The sequence below is a fragment of the Felis catus genome, chromosome D3 (assembly GCF_018350175.1).
Source record: "Felis catus isolate Fca126 chromosome D3, F.catus_Fca126_mat1.0, whole genome shotgun sequence".
In the NCBI taxonomy this organism is placed as follows: domain Eukaryota; kingdom Metazoa; phylum Chordata; class Mammalia; order Carnivora; family Felidae; genus Felis; species Felis catus.
The window spans coordinates 41,183,570-41,199,705 of NC_058379.1; the positions used below are offsets into that span (position 1 = coordinate 41,183,570).

The window sequence follows — 16,136 nt, forward strand, 5'->3', positions numbered from 1 at the left end:
ACTGAAGAAGACACAAAGAAATGGGAAAACATTCCACGCTCAAGGATCAGAAGAACAAATATTGCTAAATGTCGATTAAAGTAATCTACACATTCAATGCAATCCCTATCAAAATAACACCAGCATTCTTCACAGAGCTAGATTCACAGAGCTATAATTCTAAAACTTATAGGGAACCAGAGAAAATTCCAAACAGCCAAAGTAATGTTGGAAAAAGAAAACCAAAGATGGAGGCATCACAATTCCGGACTTCGAGCTGTATTACAAAGCTGTAATCATCAAGACAGTATGGTACTGGCACAAAAACATACAGATCAATGGAACAGAATAGAGAACCCAGAAAGGAACCCACAAATGTAAGGCTAACTAATCTTTGACAAAGCAGGAAAGAGTATCCAATGGAAAAAAGACAGTCTCTTTAGCAAATGGTGCTGGGAAAACTGGACAGCGACATGAAAAATGAAACTGGACCACTTTCTTACACCATATACAAAATAAATCCAAAATGGGTGAAAGACCTAAATATGAGACAGGAAATAATCAAAATCCTAGAGAAGAAAACAGGCAAAAACCTCTTTGACCTCGGCCAGAGCAGCTTCTTACTAGACACGTCACCAAAGGCAAGGGAAACCGAAGCAAAAATGAGCTACTGGGACCTCCTCAAGATAAAAAGCTTCTGCACAGCAAAGGAAACAGTCAACAAAACTAAAAAGCAACTGATGGAATGGGAGAAGATATTTATAAATGATGTGCTGGATAAAGGGCTAGTATCTAAAATCTATAAAGAACTTACCCAACTCAACACCCCAAAAAGCAAATAATCCAGTGAAAAAAATGGGCCAAAGACATGAATGGATACTTTTCCCAAGAAGACATCCAGATGGCACACAGACACATGAAAAGATGCTCAATCTCACTCATCATCACAGAACTACAAATCAAAACCACAATGAGATACCACCTCACACCTGTCAGAACGGCTAAAATAAACAACTCAGGAAACAACAGATGTTGGTGAGGATGTGGAGAAAGGGGGACAGTTTGGCACTGTTAGCAGGAATGCAAACTGATCCAGCCTCTCTGGAAAACAGTACGAAGGTTCAACAAAAAATTAAAAATACAACTACCCTGTGACCCAGCAACTGCACTACTTGGTATTTATTCAAAGGATACAAAAATGCTGATTCTAAGGGGCACCTGCACTCCAATGTTTATAGCAGCACTATCAACAATAGCCAAAGTTTGGAAAGAGCCCAAATGTCCACTGACTGATGAATGGATAAGATGATGTGGTATATATACACTCTGGAATTATTACTTGGTGGTCAAAAAAAAAAAATGAAATCTTGCCATTTGCAACAAACAACATGGCTTAGGCTAAGAGAAATAAGTCACTCAAAGAAAGACAAATATCACATGATTTCACTCGTGGAATTTAAGAAACAAAACAGATGAACACAGGGGAAGGGAAGGAAAAATAAGATAAAAAAAAAAGAGAGGGAGGCAAACAATGAGAGACTCTTAAATACATAGCACAAACTGAGAGCTGCTGGAGGGGAGGTGGGTGAGGGGACAGCTAAGCAGATGATGGGAATTAAGGAGGGCACTTGCTGGGATGAGCACTGGGTGTTATATGTATGTAAGTGATGAATCACTGGATTCTACTCCTGAAACGAATTACTACACTGTATTGTTAACTAACTTGAGCTTAAATAAATTTTTTAAAAACAGAATTAGGAAATTTTAGGAATACCAGACATTCAGTGATTACTTTTACAGCCTTATCTACATATAACCATTTCTCTAACATAATGAGAAATCAGTTTTTTTTAAAGCTTCTGGATTTCTATGGTATCTGCAAATTAATCTTCTAAAAATCTTTTGAGTTAAACTGTCATTATTTTTGACATTCCCCAACACAAATCCATATAAAAAGATGAACATGTTAACATTTTTTCCACCTCAAAGGTAAACAATTATTTCATAATGTCATCAACCAACAAATCCTTTACTGACTTCATTAAACACAAAGTGTATTACTTATGTAGTATAAATGCTCCCAAATAAAAAAGCACTGGCTTTACAGTAAAACTCAATCAACACATTACAGAAAAAAATTTTAGAGCTCACTGTCACCACTTGTTTACCTATTTTAAATTCACAAACCAAAAAGAGCAATCTCAAACTAGACCACAGATAATGTACACTTTTCTTAGGTGATGTACTCCTTTAAAAGTATTAATTTCATCCATAACCATGGTGATAAGCTCATCTTCCTTTACAAAAGTATGTAAGCTGTCATACCAACAGGTAGAGCCCTGCTAGACCAAAACTGAAAAACAAAAATCCAAATATTTTAAAACCAGAATTCTAAACATTTAGTAAAAACTCAACAGATTTAACAGAAATTTTCAAAGTTTATACTTAAGATTTAATTATTTGTAAAGGAAGGCATGCCAATGTTTTCATGTGTATAATGACTTGATATCTGATGTGCTTTGTCAAACTCCAGAGAAAACATTTTAAGACAGTAAGACAGAACGATGAAACAAAATTGGGAAAAAAACAGTAACTGTTAAACCTGGGGATTCATTATGCTATTTTCACTTGTATGCATGTTCGAAAATTTCTGTAATAAAATTTTAAGTTGTGATTACACTCTTACAAAATTTTTTTAATTTAAATTCTAACACAAATAACATACTGTACATTTCTCAGTGTTCAAGTTATTTCCCTATTCTTTAACAAATGAGGACACAAGTGATGAATAACGATTAAATAACGAAGTATTTAGTATATTACTTTGTCCTTTTGTTATTGTTACCATTGCTATTTGCTGTTACTTCAACAGTAAAATATATCTACCCACTCACAACCTGAAAGTAATAAGCCATGTGATAGTAAATTCTTTCCTTTAATCAAGGCAGTTACTTACCTCCTTTAATTCTGGCCAGTCTATAAGGAGAAGTTTTGCTGGTGGTCCAGAAATTAGCTGCACTCGAATAAAGTCAGAAAATTCACGCCAAGTAAAACAAAGATCCTTATTTCCAGGAGGGCCTGGAATAAATTTGATGCCTTTTACACTTATACTTTGTGTATTTTCCTAGTGAGGAAAGGTACATTGAAAAGAGGGATGTAATGTTTAGTTTTCAAAAAAAAAAAAAAAAAAGAAAAAGAAAATGTTGTCATTAACCCACTATGCATACAGATATGTTTCTGCGTATAACTAATGGCAAATAATTTGCACACATACCAATACTGGCATACTATCAAATTCACTTCCTTGAAAGGAGAAGCTGAATTTCTTTTTTGTGAGAGAGAGATCTAAAAGGTGCTATGTCTTTTTATCTCCTCTTTTCCTAATTAACCTCTTATTTCCACCATCTCCTTTTTATTCCCCAAACAGCAAAGTGTGTGCTTGCCCAATAGTGTGCTGCCCAAAAAGTGTGCTTTGCACTTGTTCTTTCCTGATGTTTGCAAAATTCTTTACCAATCTACATGGCCTTTCATTAGGTTTCTGCATACAGGATACCTTAATCAGAGGGGTGTTCCCTGACTACCCTATATAATGGTACTGTTTCCACTACCCCATTTTATTTTTCTTATCCCTCATTTCCTACCTACTGCATGCTCTTCCCATTGTAAGGTGATCTCCAAGAAGGTAGGGGCTTTGATTTGTTACTGCCCAATTTTAGGTTCACAGCATATTAATGGGAATCAATGAAACTAGTCTATAATTTCTGCTATGTGATGGAATGATATAAACTAATTCCACAGTGGCACGAGTACCCTAGTATTCATTTTAACACTGATCCTTAACAATTTTATCTCAAATTTGTGATGCACACAAATCTGTTCCATCAGATTGAAAAAAATTTTTTATGTTTATTTTTGAGAAAGAAAGAGAGAGGGGAAGGGGGAAGGGCAGAGGAAGGAAGGCACAGAATCCGAAGCAGGTTCCAGGCTCTGAGCTATCAGCACAGAGCTGATACAGCTCTGGAATTCACGGACTGTGAGATCATGACCTGAGCTGAAGTCGGACACTTAACCTACTGAGCCACCCAGGTGCCCCTACTCCATCAGATGTTAATAATCAGCGTTAAAATTTCATGTCTGACATTCTCAACTGTTAGTAGAACATTTTCTGTACAAAGACACTGCAAAATAATTAAACTTAATCAAACCCCAATGAGTTCAGAATTTTTCAATATCTGGAAAACAAATATTCATTAGTAAAACATACTGATAATTGAAAATATATGAAGTATAACCTAGAATTCCATATTTATTACTGAATCATTAAAAGGCCTTTTGAAGACATGATTTCTTGTTTAAGTCCTGTTGGAAGTTATTCTGGTTTTACTTCCAATCTTGAAAAGGAAATTTGTATATGCATTTACAAACTGTAGATGAGTTCAAATAGAATTAAATATAAAATTCTGAAAGGTGCTATGGTCTAATGCCGAGATTATCAAAGGAATGTACTTCAGAATAGCAGTACATTTTATGCAAATGCAGAAATAATTTGAAGAATCAATAACATATTAAAACTACTTTTTATTTAGAAAAAAACGCTATTAAAAAAATAGTTTTAAAACAGAAGCCTCTGATTTTTTCTCTGTAGAGACTGGGGGTAGACTCCTGATGCTTGAAAACAAGTCAAGATAGTATACCTCAGTTGTAAAATGACAACAGGAAGAAAGTAAGTCACCTTGGCTGAAGAATAATGAGCTATGGAGAAAGGTGGGAGATTATGCTGTGGTAGGATACTTTAAGGATATTTTAGGCCATACTAAGCAGATGAAGTCTAAATTTACAGTATAAAATGCTGATAGATCTAATAGGTGGCATAAAATGAGAAAGGAAAATGGACAATGGATTTGGTCAGGTGAAACGGAAAAAAAAAATGATGAGTGCCTTGCCTTAGAATGACAAAAAAGGATGTGGAAACAGTATATACAACTCTTCCAAGGAGTTACACCATGGAAAAAAGAGAAAGAGAGCAACAGATGGACAGGGAATTAGAGCCCAAGGATGTTTTGATGGGGGGGGGGGGGGGGGGCGGTTATAATTTGTCTTTTAAGATGAGAGGTAAGACAGGGGTATCTTGGGTAGTTAAGTGTCCAACTCTTGATTTCTGCTCAGGCAATGATCTCACGGTTTGAGTTTGAGCCCTACATCAGGCTCTGCACTGACAGCACAGAGCCTGCTTGGGATTCTCTCTCTCCCTCTCTCTGCCCCTCTCCCACTTGTACATACTCCCTCAAAATAAATAAATACACTTAAAAAAAAAAAGATGAGAAATATGACAGCATGTTTACGTGCTGATGGGACTCTGATAGGGAAAACTGAAGAGGCAGGAAGGCAGGTTATAATTTAGGAGAAATTATTGAATGAAGATGGGTGTCTATGCATAAAGTGATAGGAGGCACAGGTTGCTCATGCATACAGCAGAAACATAGTTATCTTCTGATTTCATATATACATAGGGTGGAGATAAATAATGCAAAAACTTGAAAGTCAAACACTAAACTTTATCTTTGTAAAGTAAACAAAACATCATTAAAAGTTCTTTGGCACTAAGACATAGTGAATTGTGTCGTGAGAACTAGAATACCATCAACAGATTAGTGAGAATAAGAAACTCTAGTAAGGAAGGGCAACAAAGAGACTACTCTTATGATTCCTTTGTCAGGTTAAAGACTGTAATGGAGACTCTAAAAGGAAGAAGAGTTTTTAGAAAGCATTAAATGCCTTAACTGGATTCAGCTTTACTTGGGCCTTAGAATTCCTTTCTCACCTACTATGGCCTGGCAGGTTCCTTAAAGCCTGGACTCCCACATCTTTTTTTTCCCTGAGAGTTTTTTTTGATCTTTCCAAGCAGAATACATCATGTTTGCCTGTTTTAAACTGAAACAATTCCACTACAGTAATTTTTTTTCAAGTTAATCTCAAATAACTGCACAGCTGTAAATTTCCCCAATTTTTTTCACTAGCATCCTGGTTAATGCAGGATGTAAGCACTAAAATTTTATTTATTTATGAAAAACTACCTTTACATACATATCAAAATATTTATGGATGACATTTCATGTATGACATACCAATGTATGGATGACATTATAACGTATGGAATTTGCTTCAAAATGATGGGGTGCCTGAGTGGCTCACTTGACTGGTTTCAGCTCAGGTAGGATAGAGCCCCACATTGGGCTCTGAGCAGAACCTACTTGGGATTCTCTTTCTCCCTCTTTCTCTATCCCTCCTCCACTTGTGCACGCGCTCCCTCTCAAAATAAACTTAAAAAAAAAAAAAAAAAGACATGGCGAAGTGGAAAGTGGTGATTATTGAGGCTGAGTGATAGAAACATGGGGATTACCTCTGCTATTCTATTTTTTGCATATGTTTAAAGTTGATCATAACAAAACCGTCTTAATCCCTTTTGTGACTTTGCATTGTTAACACCAAAATCAAACTTCTTTGGTTATTTTAGTTTTTCCCAAATGTTGTTAAATGTAAACCAATGGCATAAGCCAACTCCTATGAAAAGTAATCATACCTGAAAAGTAGTTTTCAAATGGGAGCTGTCAAGTCCAACCCCAGCAATTCCCAACGCAGATAAAGAACTTGGTGAAAATGCTTGAATCTGATTTCCATACTGATCTGTAACTATTACAACTATATAAAAAAGGAAAGTTTAATTTTAACACTTAAAATTATGCTTAGGAAAACCACTGTAACTTTGTTCTCTTATGTATTTTTTTGTAAAAAATACTTGTTTCTTATATAATCGCTACCAAAAAAAAAAAAAAATCAACAATCTACTTAAGTATGTTTATATTTATTATATATAACACCATTTTGATGTTAATCTTACTACAAAATTTGAAGAAATTAATTCAATATTATTCTAATTCAGGTAATATTCTAAGTGTAAGAAAAATAAACGTGAATCCACTGATACGTTTACTTTGCACTTTTAATGTGATAGTTTTAATGTTAACTATTATTATTCTAACAAAAATCAGTATTTTCCCAAGAAACTATTTTTGCCAAAATGATTTTAAAGTTATGTCAGCCTAGGCAAAGATATTAAAAATACAGCAATCTTTTCTAACAATAGATTTTAAAACACCAAATGTATATAAAACCAAAGCTTTCCTTTCAGATCATGTATGCCAAAATGTGAATGTAGGTAAGCACATATTCTAAAAGTATTTTAAAGAAAAAATGCAGACCATACTAACCTATTTCTCCTTGAAGCTCTTGGCCCATTTGTACTGTTTTTCCTCCTTTTAACTCACATTTTAAATGTTTAGGCTCATCAGGAAGTGGCCTGAAATTAGTTAAGAAAAGGCTTTAGTTCTACCTTTGACTGTAGAAAAAACTTAGTTTTAATATGCTAAAGAGTAAGCATATATATATCACTCACTTTCTAAATCTTAAATACAACACCCCTCCAAAAATACCTCAATTTATATAACATCACTATTAAACCAAATGGAAACAGAGAAAAGACAGCTTGCAAAGTGTTAAATCATAGCATCCATGCTGGATTAAAAGGAAATTATGACTACAAAACTGAGAAAGAAAAGGTGGGTCAGTAAAAATAACTCATCAAGAGATCAGGTGGCAGGTGGAGAGCAGTATATCTAAAAATTTTATCTCAACTATGGAGCCTGGAAATACTATGAAAACGGATGGAGGAATTCAAGTGAATAAGGTTACTGAAAGAGGTGAGCAAGAAACTGAGGCCAGGGTAAAAGACTTTTCTATATATATTTACATAAGTCTTCCCTTTTCTATCAGCAATACATAGTGGTCTGGTAGGACTCAGCTTTAATCACGAAGCAATGAAAATTTTTCCTTCTGAGCAACACACTGATCACACTGTATCTTTTATATTTTTTAATATCTGTCATTTCACAGGTGTTTTCACTGCTGCTTGCACTAGGAGGGCTTTCCTTTAATGACAGTTCTAGTTCTTTCAGATACCAGAGGGTCATTAAGCACAGGGTATACTAAAGAATAAAATACTTAGGAATGGACTTAACCAAAGAGGTAAAAAGACTGATGAATTAATCACTATCTCCTGTGAAACTTTATTCCAAAGACAACCTACCTTATTTCACAGAAATTGCAATCTTTTCTACATTAAAAATAACTTTCACTAGTGTGCTTTGGAGACAAGTATTTTTGTTATCATATGCTGAATTTTGAAATACCTCAAAATATAATATGCCCACAAACCTTACTGTAAATGCACTTTCCAAAGACACATGATCATCTTGGAATGAAACCTGGCAATAGCGCATATCTTTCACAGATGTCGGTACTTGTACATCAGGAAGCAGACCCTGTAGCAAGTGTTCTTTGTTAATCTCAGGAGTCCAATTAACCTAAAAGAGAAATTATATACCTAAGAATAATATAAAGCTTAGCCTAATGTACTCCTAATGCCACTTATCTTACTGAAGAATCAAAGTTAAATTATAACCCATCTTCACCACCTCCAAAGAAAAAGAAAGTCCCTTTATGACCATAAATGACAGTGGTTCATACATATATTAGTGAGATTAAGAAGTTTCTCCCTCTTCTAAAGACTCCAACCAAAAAACTAGTACAAGTAATAAATTTAGTAAAGTGGCAGGATATACAATTAACACCCAGAAAACAGAAATGTTTCTATATGCTAAAAATGAAGTATAGAAAGAGAAATTAAAAAAAAAAACAAAAAACAAAAAACACTTTACAACTACACCAAAAAGAATAAAATAGTTATGAATAAAGTTAACCAAAGAGGTGAAAGCCCGGTACTCCAAAACCTACAAAATACTGATGAAAGAAACTAAAGATGACAAAAACAAAGGGAAAGATATTCCATGCCCATGAACTGGAAGAATACTATTAAAATGTCCATATTATCCAAAACAATCTACATATTCAATGCACTCCCTATCAAAATACCAACAGTATTTTTCACAAAGGCAGAACACATAATACTAAAATTTGTATGGTACCACAGGAGACCCAGAATAGGCAAAGAAATCCTAGGAAAGAACAACAGAGCTGGAGGTATCACAGTACCAGATTTTAAGACATACTACAAAGCTGCAGTAATCAAAACGGTATGATACTGGCATAAAAAATAAACACATAAATCAATGGAACAGAATACAAAGCCAGAAACAAACCCACGAATATATAACCAATTAATCTAGGACAAAAGACGAAAGAATATGCAAAGGGAAAAGCCAGTCTTTTCAATAAATGGTGCTCGGAAAATTGGACAGCTATGTGTAAAGGAATGAAACCAGACCAGTTTCTAACACAATACGCAAAAACAGACTCAAAATGGATTAAAGACCCAAATGTGAGTCCAGAAACCATAAAAATCATAGAAGAGAACAAAGGCAGTAATTTCTCTGACACTAGCCATAGCAACATTTTTCTAGATATGTCTCCTGAGACAAGAAAAACAAAAGCAAAAATAAACTACTGAGACCACATGAAAATAAAAAGATTTTGCACAGTAAAGGAAACCATCAACAAACCTAAAAGACAATCTATTGAATAGGAGAAAATACTCGCAAATGACGTATCTAATAAAGGGTTAGTATCCAAAATATATAAAGAACTCCTACACCTGAATACCAAAAAAAAAAAAAAAAAAAAGAGTCCGATTAAAATATGGGCATAATACCTGAATACCTATTTCTCCAAAGAAGACATAAAGATGGCCAACAGACACATGAAAAGATACTCAACATCAGTAATCATCATGGAAATGCAAATCAAAACAACACTGATATCACTCTATACCTGTCAGAATGACTAAATAAAAAAAACACAAGAAAAAACAAGTGTTGCCAACCATGTGGAGAAAAAGGAACCCTCGTGCACTGCTGGGAATACAAAGTGGTGCAGCCACTCTGGAAAACAGTATGAAGGTTCCTCAAAAAATTAAAAATAGAAATACCATATGATCCAATAATTCCACTATTTGGGTGGAATACCCAAAGAAAACAAAAACTTTGGGTATTTGCCCAAAGAAAACAAAACACTAGTTCAAAAAGATACATGCACCTTTATGTTTACTGCAACATTATTTACTATAGCCAAGATATAGAAGTAACCTAAGTGTCCATCAACAGACAAATGGATAAGGAAATGTGGTGTATATATACAGTGGAATATTATGCAGCTATAAAACACGTGGGATTGTGCCATATAAGACAACATGGGTGGACCTGGAGGATATTATACAAAGTAAAATAAGTTGGACAAATGCCATATAATTCCACTCATAAGTAGAATCTAAAAAACAAACAATAACAACCAAATGAATAAACAAAAAACAAAATCAGACATATAAATACAGAGAACAAACTGATGGTTGCCAGAGGGAAGGTGCGGGCAGGGGGGTGGGGAGTTTGGCAAAATGAGTCAAGGGGAGGGAGGTACAAGCTTCCAGTTATGGAATGAGTAAGTCATAGGAATAAAAGGCACAGCATAAAGAATACGGTCAATGATAACGTAATAACTACATAATAGGACAGACAGTAGCTACAGTTGTGGTGAAGAGGCAAATTTGTCATCACTAGGTTGTGTGTAACCTAACTAATCTAACATAACATTGTATGTCAACTATACTCAAATTTTTAAATGCTTCCTCTTTGTCTTCACTGTTAATGTTACCATATCTTTCAGTGGAATAAAATTTTTTCAGTCATTTCTTTCACGTTGTGCCATAGGATTACCACTGTGGTTATTATAGCTTAAAATAACATACACATCAAATCAAATGATCAATTCTGAGAGTAATATTCAAATTTTTGTTAAAAGAAACCTCTTAATGGGGGCTTTGAATGAGATCTGGGTTAGCTCCTATTCACTAAGATGAGAAAACAAATCATCTACCGTTCTGGCTACCTTTGAGTCTTAATCCATTCTTGGATGCTTTTAGCTCTTTCATTTTAAATCTCCTGCATTCCACATACTAATTTGTTACTTGATCCCTTTTTAAAAAAAAATTTTTTTTTTCAACGTTTATTTATTTTTGGGACAGAGAGAGACATAGCATGAACAGGGGAGGGGCAGAGAGAGAGGGAGACACAGAATCGGAAACAGGCTCCAGGCTCTGAGCCATCAGCCCAGAGCCTGATGCGGGGCTCAAACTCACGGACGGCGAGATCGTGACCTGGCTGAAGTCGGACGCTTAACCGACTGCGCCACCCAGGCGCCCCACTTGATCCCTTTTTTAAGTTGAGCACCCTACTTCTATCCTACTTTTAAACTTCTAATCTTTTCTACGTAAGAATTCTTAGTTCACCTTTCTCTTTTAGCCTTCTATAGTTGTGATTCTTAAGGTTTCAGTTTAAGCTGTTCTAATCTTCTTAGTCACCTTTTTAATTTTAATCATCTTTTATACTGTATCATATATATAAATATATGTAAATATATATGTAAGTCTGTACACACACCTTTTTTTTTATTTAAATAATGGAAAAAGCAGGAGTTATACTTTTCCAAAAGGCTTTCTTCCCCCCACTCTAGCCGTGCTATCCCTTCAATAGATTCCCAGCTCAGGGTTAACTTTCCTCAATATTGGAGAACTCTCTGAAGACCACAGAAATCACTTTAAAAACTATACATATAATAAAATAACATTTGATATCTTTTATTACCAACAAAGAGGTGCATGTTTTAAAATCTTTGGAACCCAAGAAGTATTTAACTACTAAATTTGAGCCAAAAGGTGTCAAATGCTGGTCACAATGCTTATTGAACGGCAAAAAGAAGGTTATATACAGGTAGAGGCTCTCAAGTCAATGTTTCTTCTTAATCTTGATAAGAAACCACAATGTGGGAACCTACCTATGAGAAAGCAAGGAACCAGTTCAGAAGCCAGGTTCCTGACACCACTATTAAATCACTCAACTTTAAGTCTACTGATACAGATAAAACACAAGTTGCCTCCCCTTCCAAGAAGGATCAGGATTATTTCTCTATCAATTCTCTAGTCCTTCATTATGGAGGGAAAAAAGAAACTGGATGGGACAAGGGATATTTCAAGTAAGATTTAGAAGTAAAGGCAGCTGAACCCCTACTGAACAATTCTTTTAAAATGTCAGATCCCAAGGGGGCACCCTGGATGGCTCAGTCAGTTAAGCATCTAATTGTTGGTTTTGGCTCAGGTCATGATCTCACAGTCAGGCTCTGCACTGGAAGTGGAGCCTGCCTGAGATTCTCTTTACCTCTCCTTCTCCCCTCTCCTTCTCCCCTCCTGCCACACGCCATACACAGGCTAAATATTAGATCCTATATCTGGAAACTCAAGATGACTATAGGATGAAATAGTACAAAGAAATAATTACCTCCTATCCCACACAGTAACTCTCCACAAATTTAGTTAATTGGGACCCCTTATATAAGGGCCTGCAAATGTTGGCTTTCCAGAGAAAGGAGGAATTATTTGTCTCTAACTGCCTTAAAGAAAACTGGATTTTTAAAAATTATTTTCTCACACAAGATTTAAGGAGTTCTTTTCTTTATGGATGACAAGCGAAAAAGTACAATCAGTTCTGCTATAACGTTTGGTTTGAAAACGCGTATTTGTTTCAAGGATATTAAAAAATTAGGCAACAGTTTGAGAATAAAGCAAATTTTATGTCTTATGTACAATTTCATCCATGAAAACAATAGATGAACCCAGAAAACTGTCCCCAGCTAAACTAATCCATGCAGAAATACACAAGTAACATAACTCAAACCTGCCAGCCACCTCAGGTGATTATGTATATTGAGCCACACATGTCCACACTTAGTGGAGTTTCCACAACTTTACAGTAACCCACAAGCTGCAACCCTTCTTGCACTCAGTTCTACAAAGTAAACTGACATATTATTGTAGTGTTTGTGGACTTTTTAGTCATTTAATGTGTTATTGTTACTAACGTATTGGGACTACTTTATCAGTTTTTTTTTTTAATTTTTAAGGCTGTATTCTTTTTTTTTTAATGTTTTTATTTAATGTTTATTTTGAGAGAGAGAGAGACAGTGGCACGTGAGCAGGGGAGGAGCAGAGAGAGAAAGAGAGAGAAAATCTCAAGCAGGCTCCATGCTGTCAGCATGGAGCCTGACTCAGGGCTCGATCTCATGAACCATGACCTGAAGTGAAACCAAGAATCAGACGCTTAACCAACTGAGCCACCCAGGCACCCCTTCTATCTTTTTTTAATGGGTGACTGATAAAATTTGAGTACTGTGCCTCTAATTCCCATTTCCCCCATACACCCTGTGATTTTTGTTGGTTTTTACCCTTTTATCTGGCACAGTGATTTTAAGAAATGCATGTGTTTTGGGGTGTCTGGGTGGCTCAGACTGGGGTGTTTGAGCGTCCGACTTTGGCTCAGGTCATGATCTCAAGGTTCATGGGTTCAAGTCCTACATTGCGCTCTGTGTTGACAGCTCTGAGCCTGGAGCCTCCCCAGCTTGTGCTGTTTTTCTCTCTCTCAAAAATAAACATTAAAAAAAGTTTTAAAAAATGCATGTGTTTCATTATAGCAGAACTGACTGTACCTTGAAAGGAGGAAGCACAGAATGCCCACTAGTCTTACGATCAATCATAAGAGGAGTGCTACAGGTATCTACTATCGGTGACAACAATCTATTTTGATTTGGTTGTTAAACGAGATGTTAGGTTTCGACATACAGATTTACCCTAACAAGGTGCAAATGATAAATTTAGATTACAACAGATTGATGAGGACCATATGAAGCTGAGAATCTACAAAACTGTTTTCTAAGATCAGGCTTTGAGAGAGTGATATGCCAATTTCAAATGGTCAAATCAGGGCCCTGTAGTTAAAACAGTAACAGTAATGTTTCACTGTCTGCCTTTAACAGACCTTTGGTTTAGTGCCTTTAGAGCAGCTACAAATACTATACATTGCTTTGGTATGGTAATCTTAGCTGTGACTGCAGCAATACAGTTGGTCAGGAAGTATACAACTAAAAGAGAATTCCAATCTTTGGCATTTTGCTAAGCGTCCAAATCATTTCTCTTAAGTATGCATTTGTTACATATGAATCATTCATATGAATGTGCATAAAAAAGTTTTTAGTGTGGAATTTTTGTTTTTTGTTTTGGAAAGAGAGAGAGAAAGACTGCACACACACACATGGAAGAGGAGCAGAGAGAGGGGGAGAGAGATAATCACACACAAGCAGGCTCCGCACTGTTGGTATAGACCTGACATGGGGCTCAAACCCATGAACCATGAGATCCAAAATCAAGAATCATAAGCTTAACTGACTCAGCCACCCAAATGTCTCTACCCTGAAATTTTAAATAATAGTACTATTTGTCTCTGACAAGCTTCTTAGAAGCTACCTGATAAAACTTCTTGTTCAGAGTCTTCCAATCATAAAATGAACAAAATTCTTGTGAATAACTATTTGGAGATACTTACTTTAATTTTATCTGCTAAAGCTGATGTTATGTGGATTTCTCTTTCTCCTTCATCATACATTTGAAAAATAAGATTATGCATAACATCGCCTGCTATCCAATTAACCTCATCCTGATGTTTGATCTGGATTGCCTTTTGTCCTTCCACACTGAATATCTGTAATCTTGCAACATGGCTACTAGGAAGCAACTTAATAGTCTTCTCCACGGGTACCACATCTTTACAACTCTAGGAAAAGAGCACAGAAAGATATACTGAATGACATCTGCACTTTTTGAAAACCTATTTTTGGGCTTCAGTGGTGAGTCTTCTACATTGCTTAAGAATTTATGTCCAATATTATGGAAGATCATCTTATACACTGTTAATATCCATAAGTTTTGGCATTAAGATCACACTATACCATTAATAATTCCTATTTTATACCATCAAGTTATAAATAATGACAGTGGCCACATTCTTAAAGCCAAAAACTAGCATATTTGGATTTAAAAAGATTCGCTCTCCCTTATTTGTAATCACATGACAGATTCGGTGACTATCGTCTATTAATAAGAATAAAAATGTATGAAATTAGTAACTTCCCATAAAATCAGAAAATAGTTGCCATAAAATACACTATTTATATTGAAGCAATACATTGAATACATTGAATACACTGAAACTAAGTGAGTGAATAATGTTGTTTATAGCTAAATGAGAACTCTAGATGCCATGAAGGCTAAGCTGGCACATTTATATTATGGGCACAACAATTTTCCACATATCAGTACAGATAAACTGGATTACACTAAACTGATTTTAAAGGCATAAAAAATTAAAACATTACATTCATTATTTCATAATCTAGGTCATAGTGCATTCCACAGGATATACAAAATTCAAAGTAAGCCTAAGCCTAAAATACTTTTACAATCTTATTTAGCCCATTTCTCCTTCCTCATCCAGTTGTAGTCATTCCTATCAAAGCCCAATCAAATGAATGATGATATATATAAAATTCCTACCTTCCAGAATTATCAGGGAAATAACAAATACATCTCTACTATAAGCATATTGCATTTACTTGATTCAAACTCAAGAGTTACTGCCTTTGGATAACATTTTCTAATTGCATATCTGATCTAGATTCTTGGTCTTCTGCCTGCTGCTGTTCTACAGTATTTATGTAATTCCTAATGTTTGTTACTCTTTGCTCCCAAACCCAGATTCCTCCCAAACTCCAAGTCTCTTCTTCCTGATCGATTGCATGCTCAAAAGCCTGCTGCCCACATTACTGAATTTAAAAAACTGCGTAACAGTTATTTGAAGGTTATCAATATAATCAGCTTGTAAAGAAGAGGAATGAAGTAACGAGCCATCTCATTCTAGTGAAAACAACACAGTCATATTTTACCCTTTTGTGACTCAAGATATGTTAACTGATGTATAATGAGTAGAAAAGCATCAGTTAATCAATTGGTTAGATTACTCATCATCTACAATACCAATAATGGAGAAATCACATTGAAATATTTAACTTAAGTATCTGTTGTCTCATTTTGCAACCTTAGGAGGTCAGTTGCTGGCCCTCTTCCAGGCTGGCTTCACTTACAGCCATGATGTATATCCATCCAGTAACAAGTATCCTATTAGTACATTACCACAAAACTCTACTTGAAA

General features: G+C 35.3%; 1 protein-coding gene across 2 annotated transcripts in view; it reads right to left on the bottom strand.

Annotated features, from left to right (window-relative positions):
• SMCHD1 (structural maintenance of chromosomes flexible hinge domain containing 1) overlaps nt 1–16,136 on the bottom strand; it is a 154,634-nt gene that overhangs the window by 72,700 nt on the left and 65,798 nt on the right. For both annotated transcript variants that reach the window (XM_003995046.6, XM_045041660.1), the window contains 5 exons: nt 14,475–14,702; nt 8,251–8,399; nt 7,248–7,336; nt 6,560–6,678; nt 2,936–3,103 (listed from right to left, as the gene is read on the bottom strand). In XM_003995046.6, the coding sequence (XP_003995095.3) occupies nt 2,936–3,103; nt 6,560–6,678; nt 7,248–7,336; nt 8,251–8,399; nt 14,475–14,702 (753 nt within the window). The remainder of the gene's footprint in view (nt 1–2,935; nt 3,104–6,559; nt 6,679–7,247; nt 7,337–8,250; nt 8,400–14,474; nt 14,703–16,136) is intronic.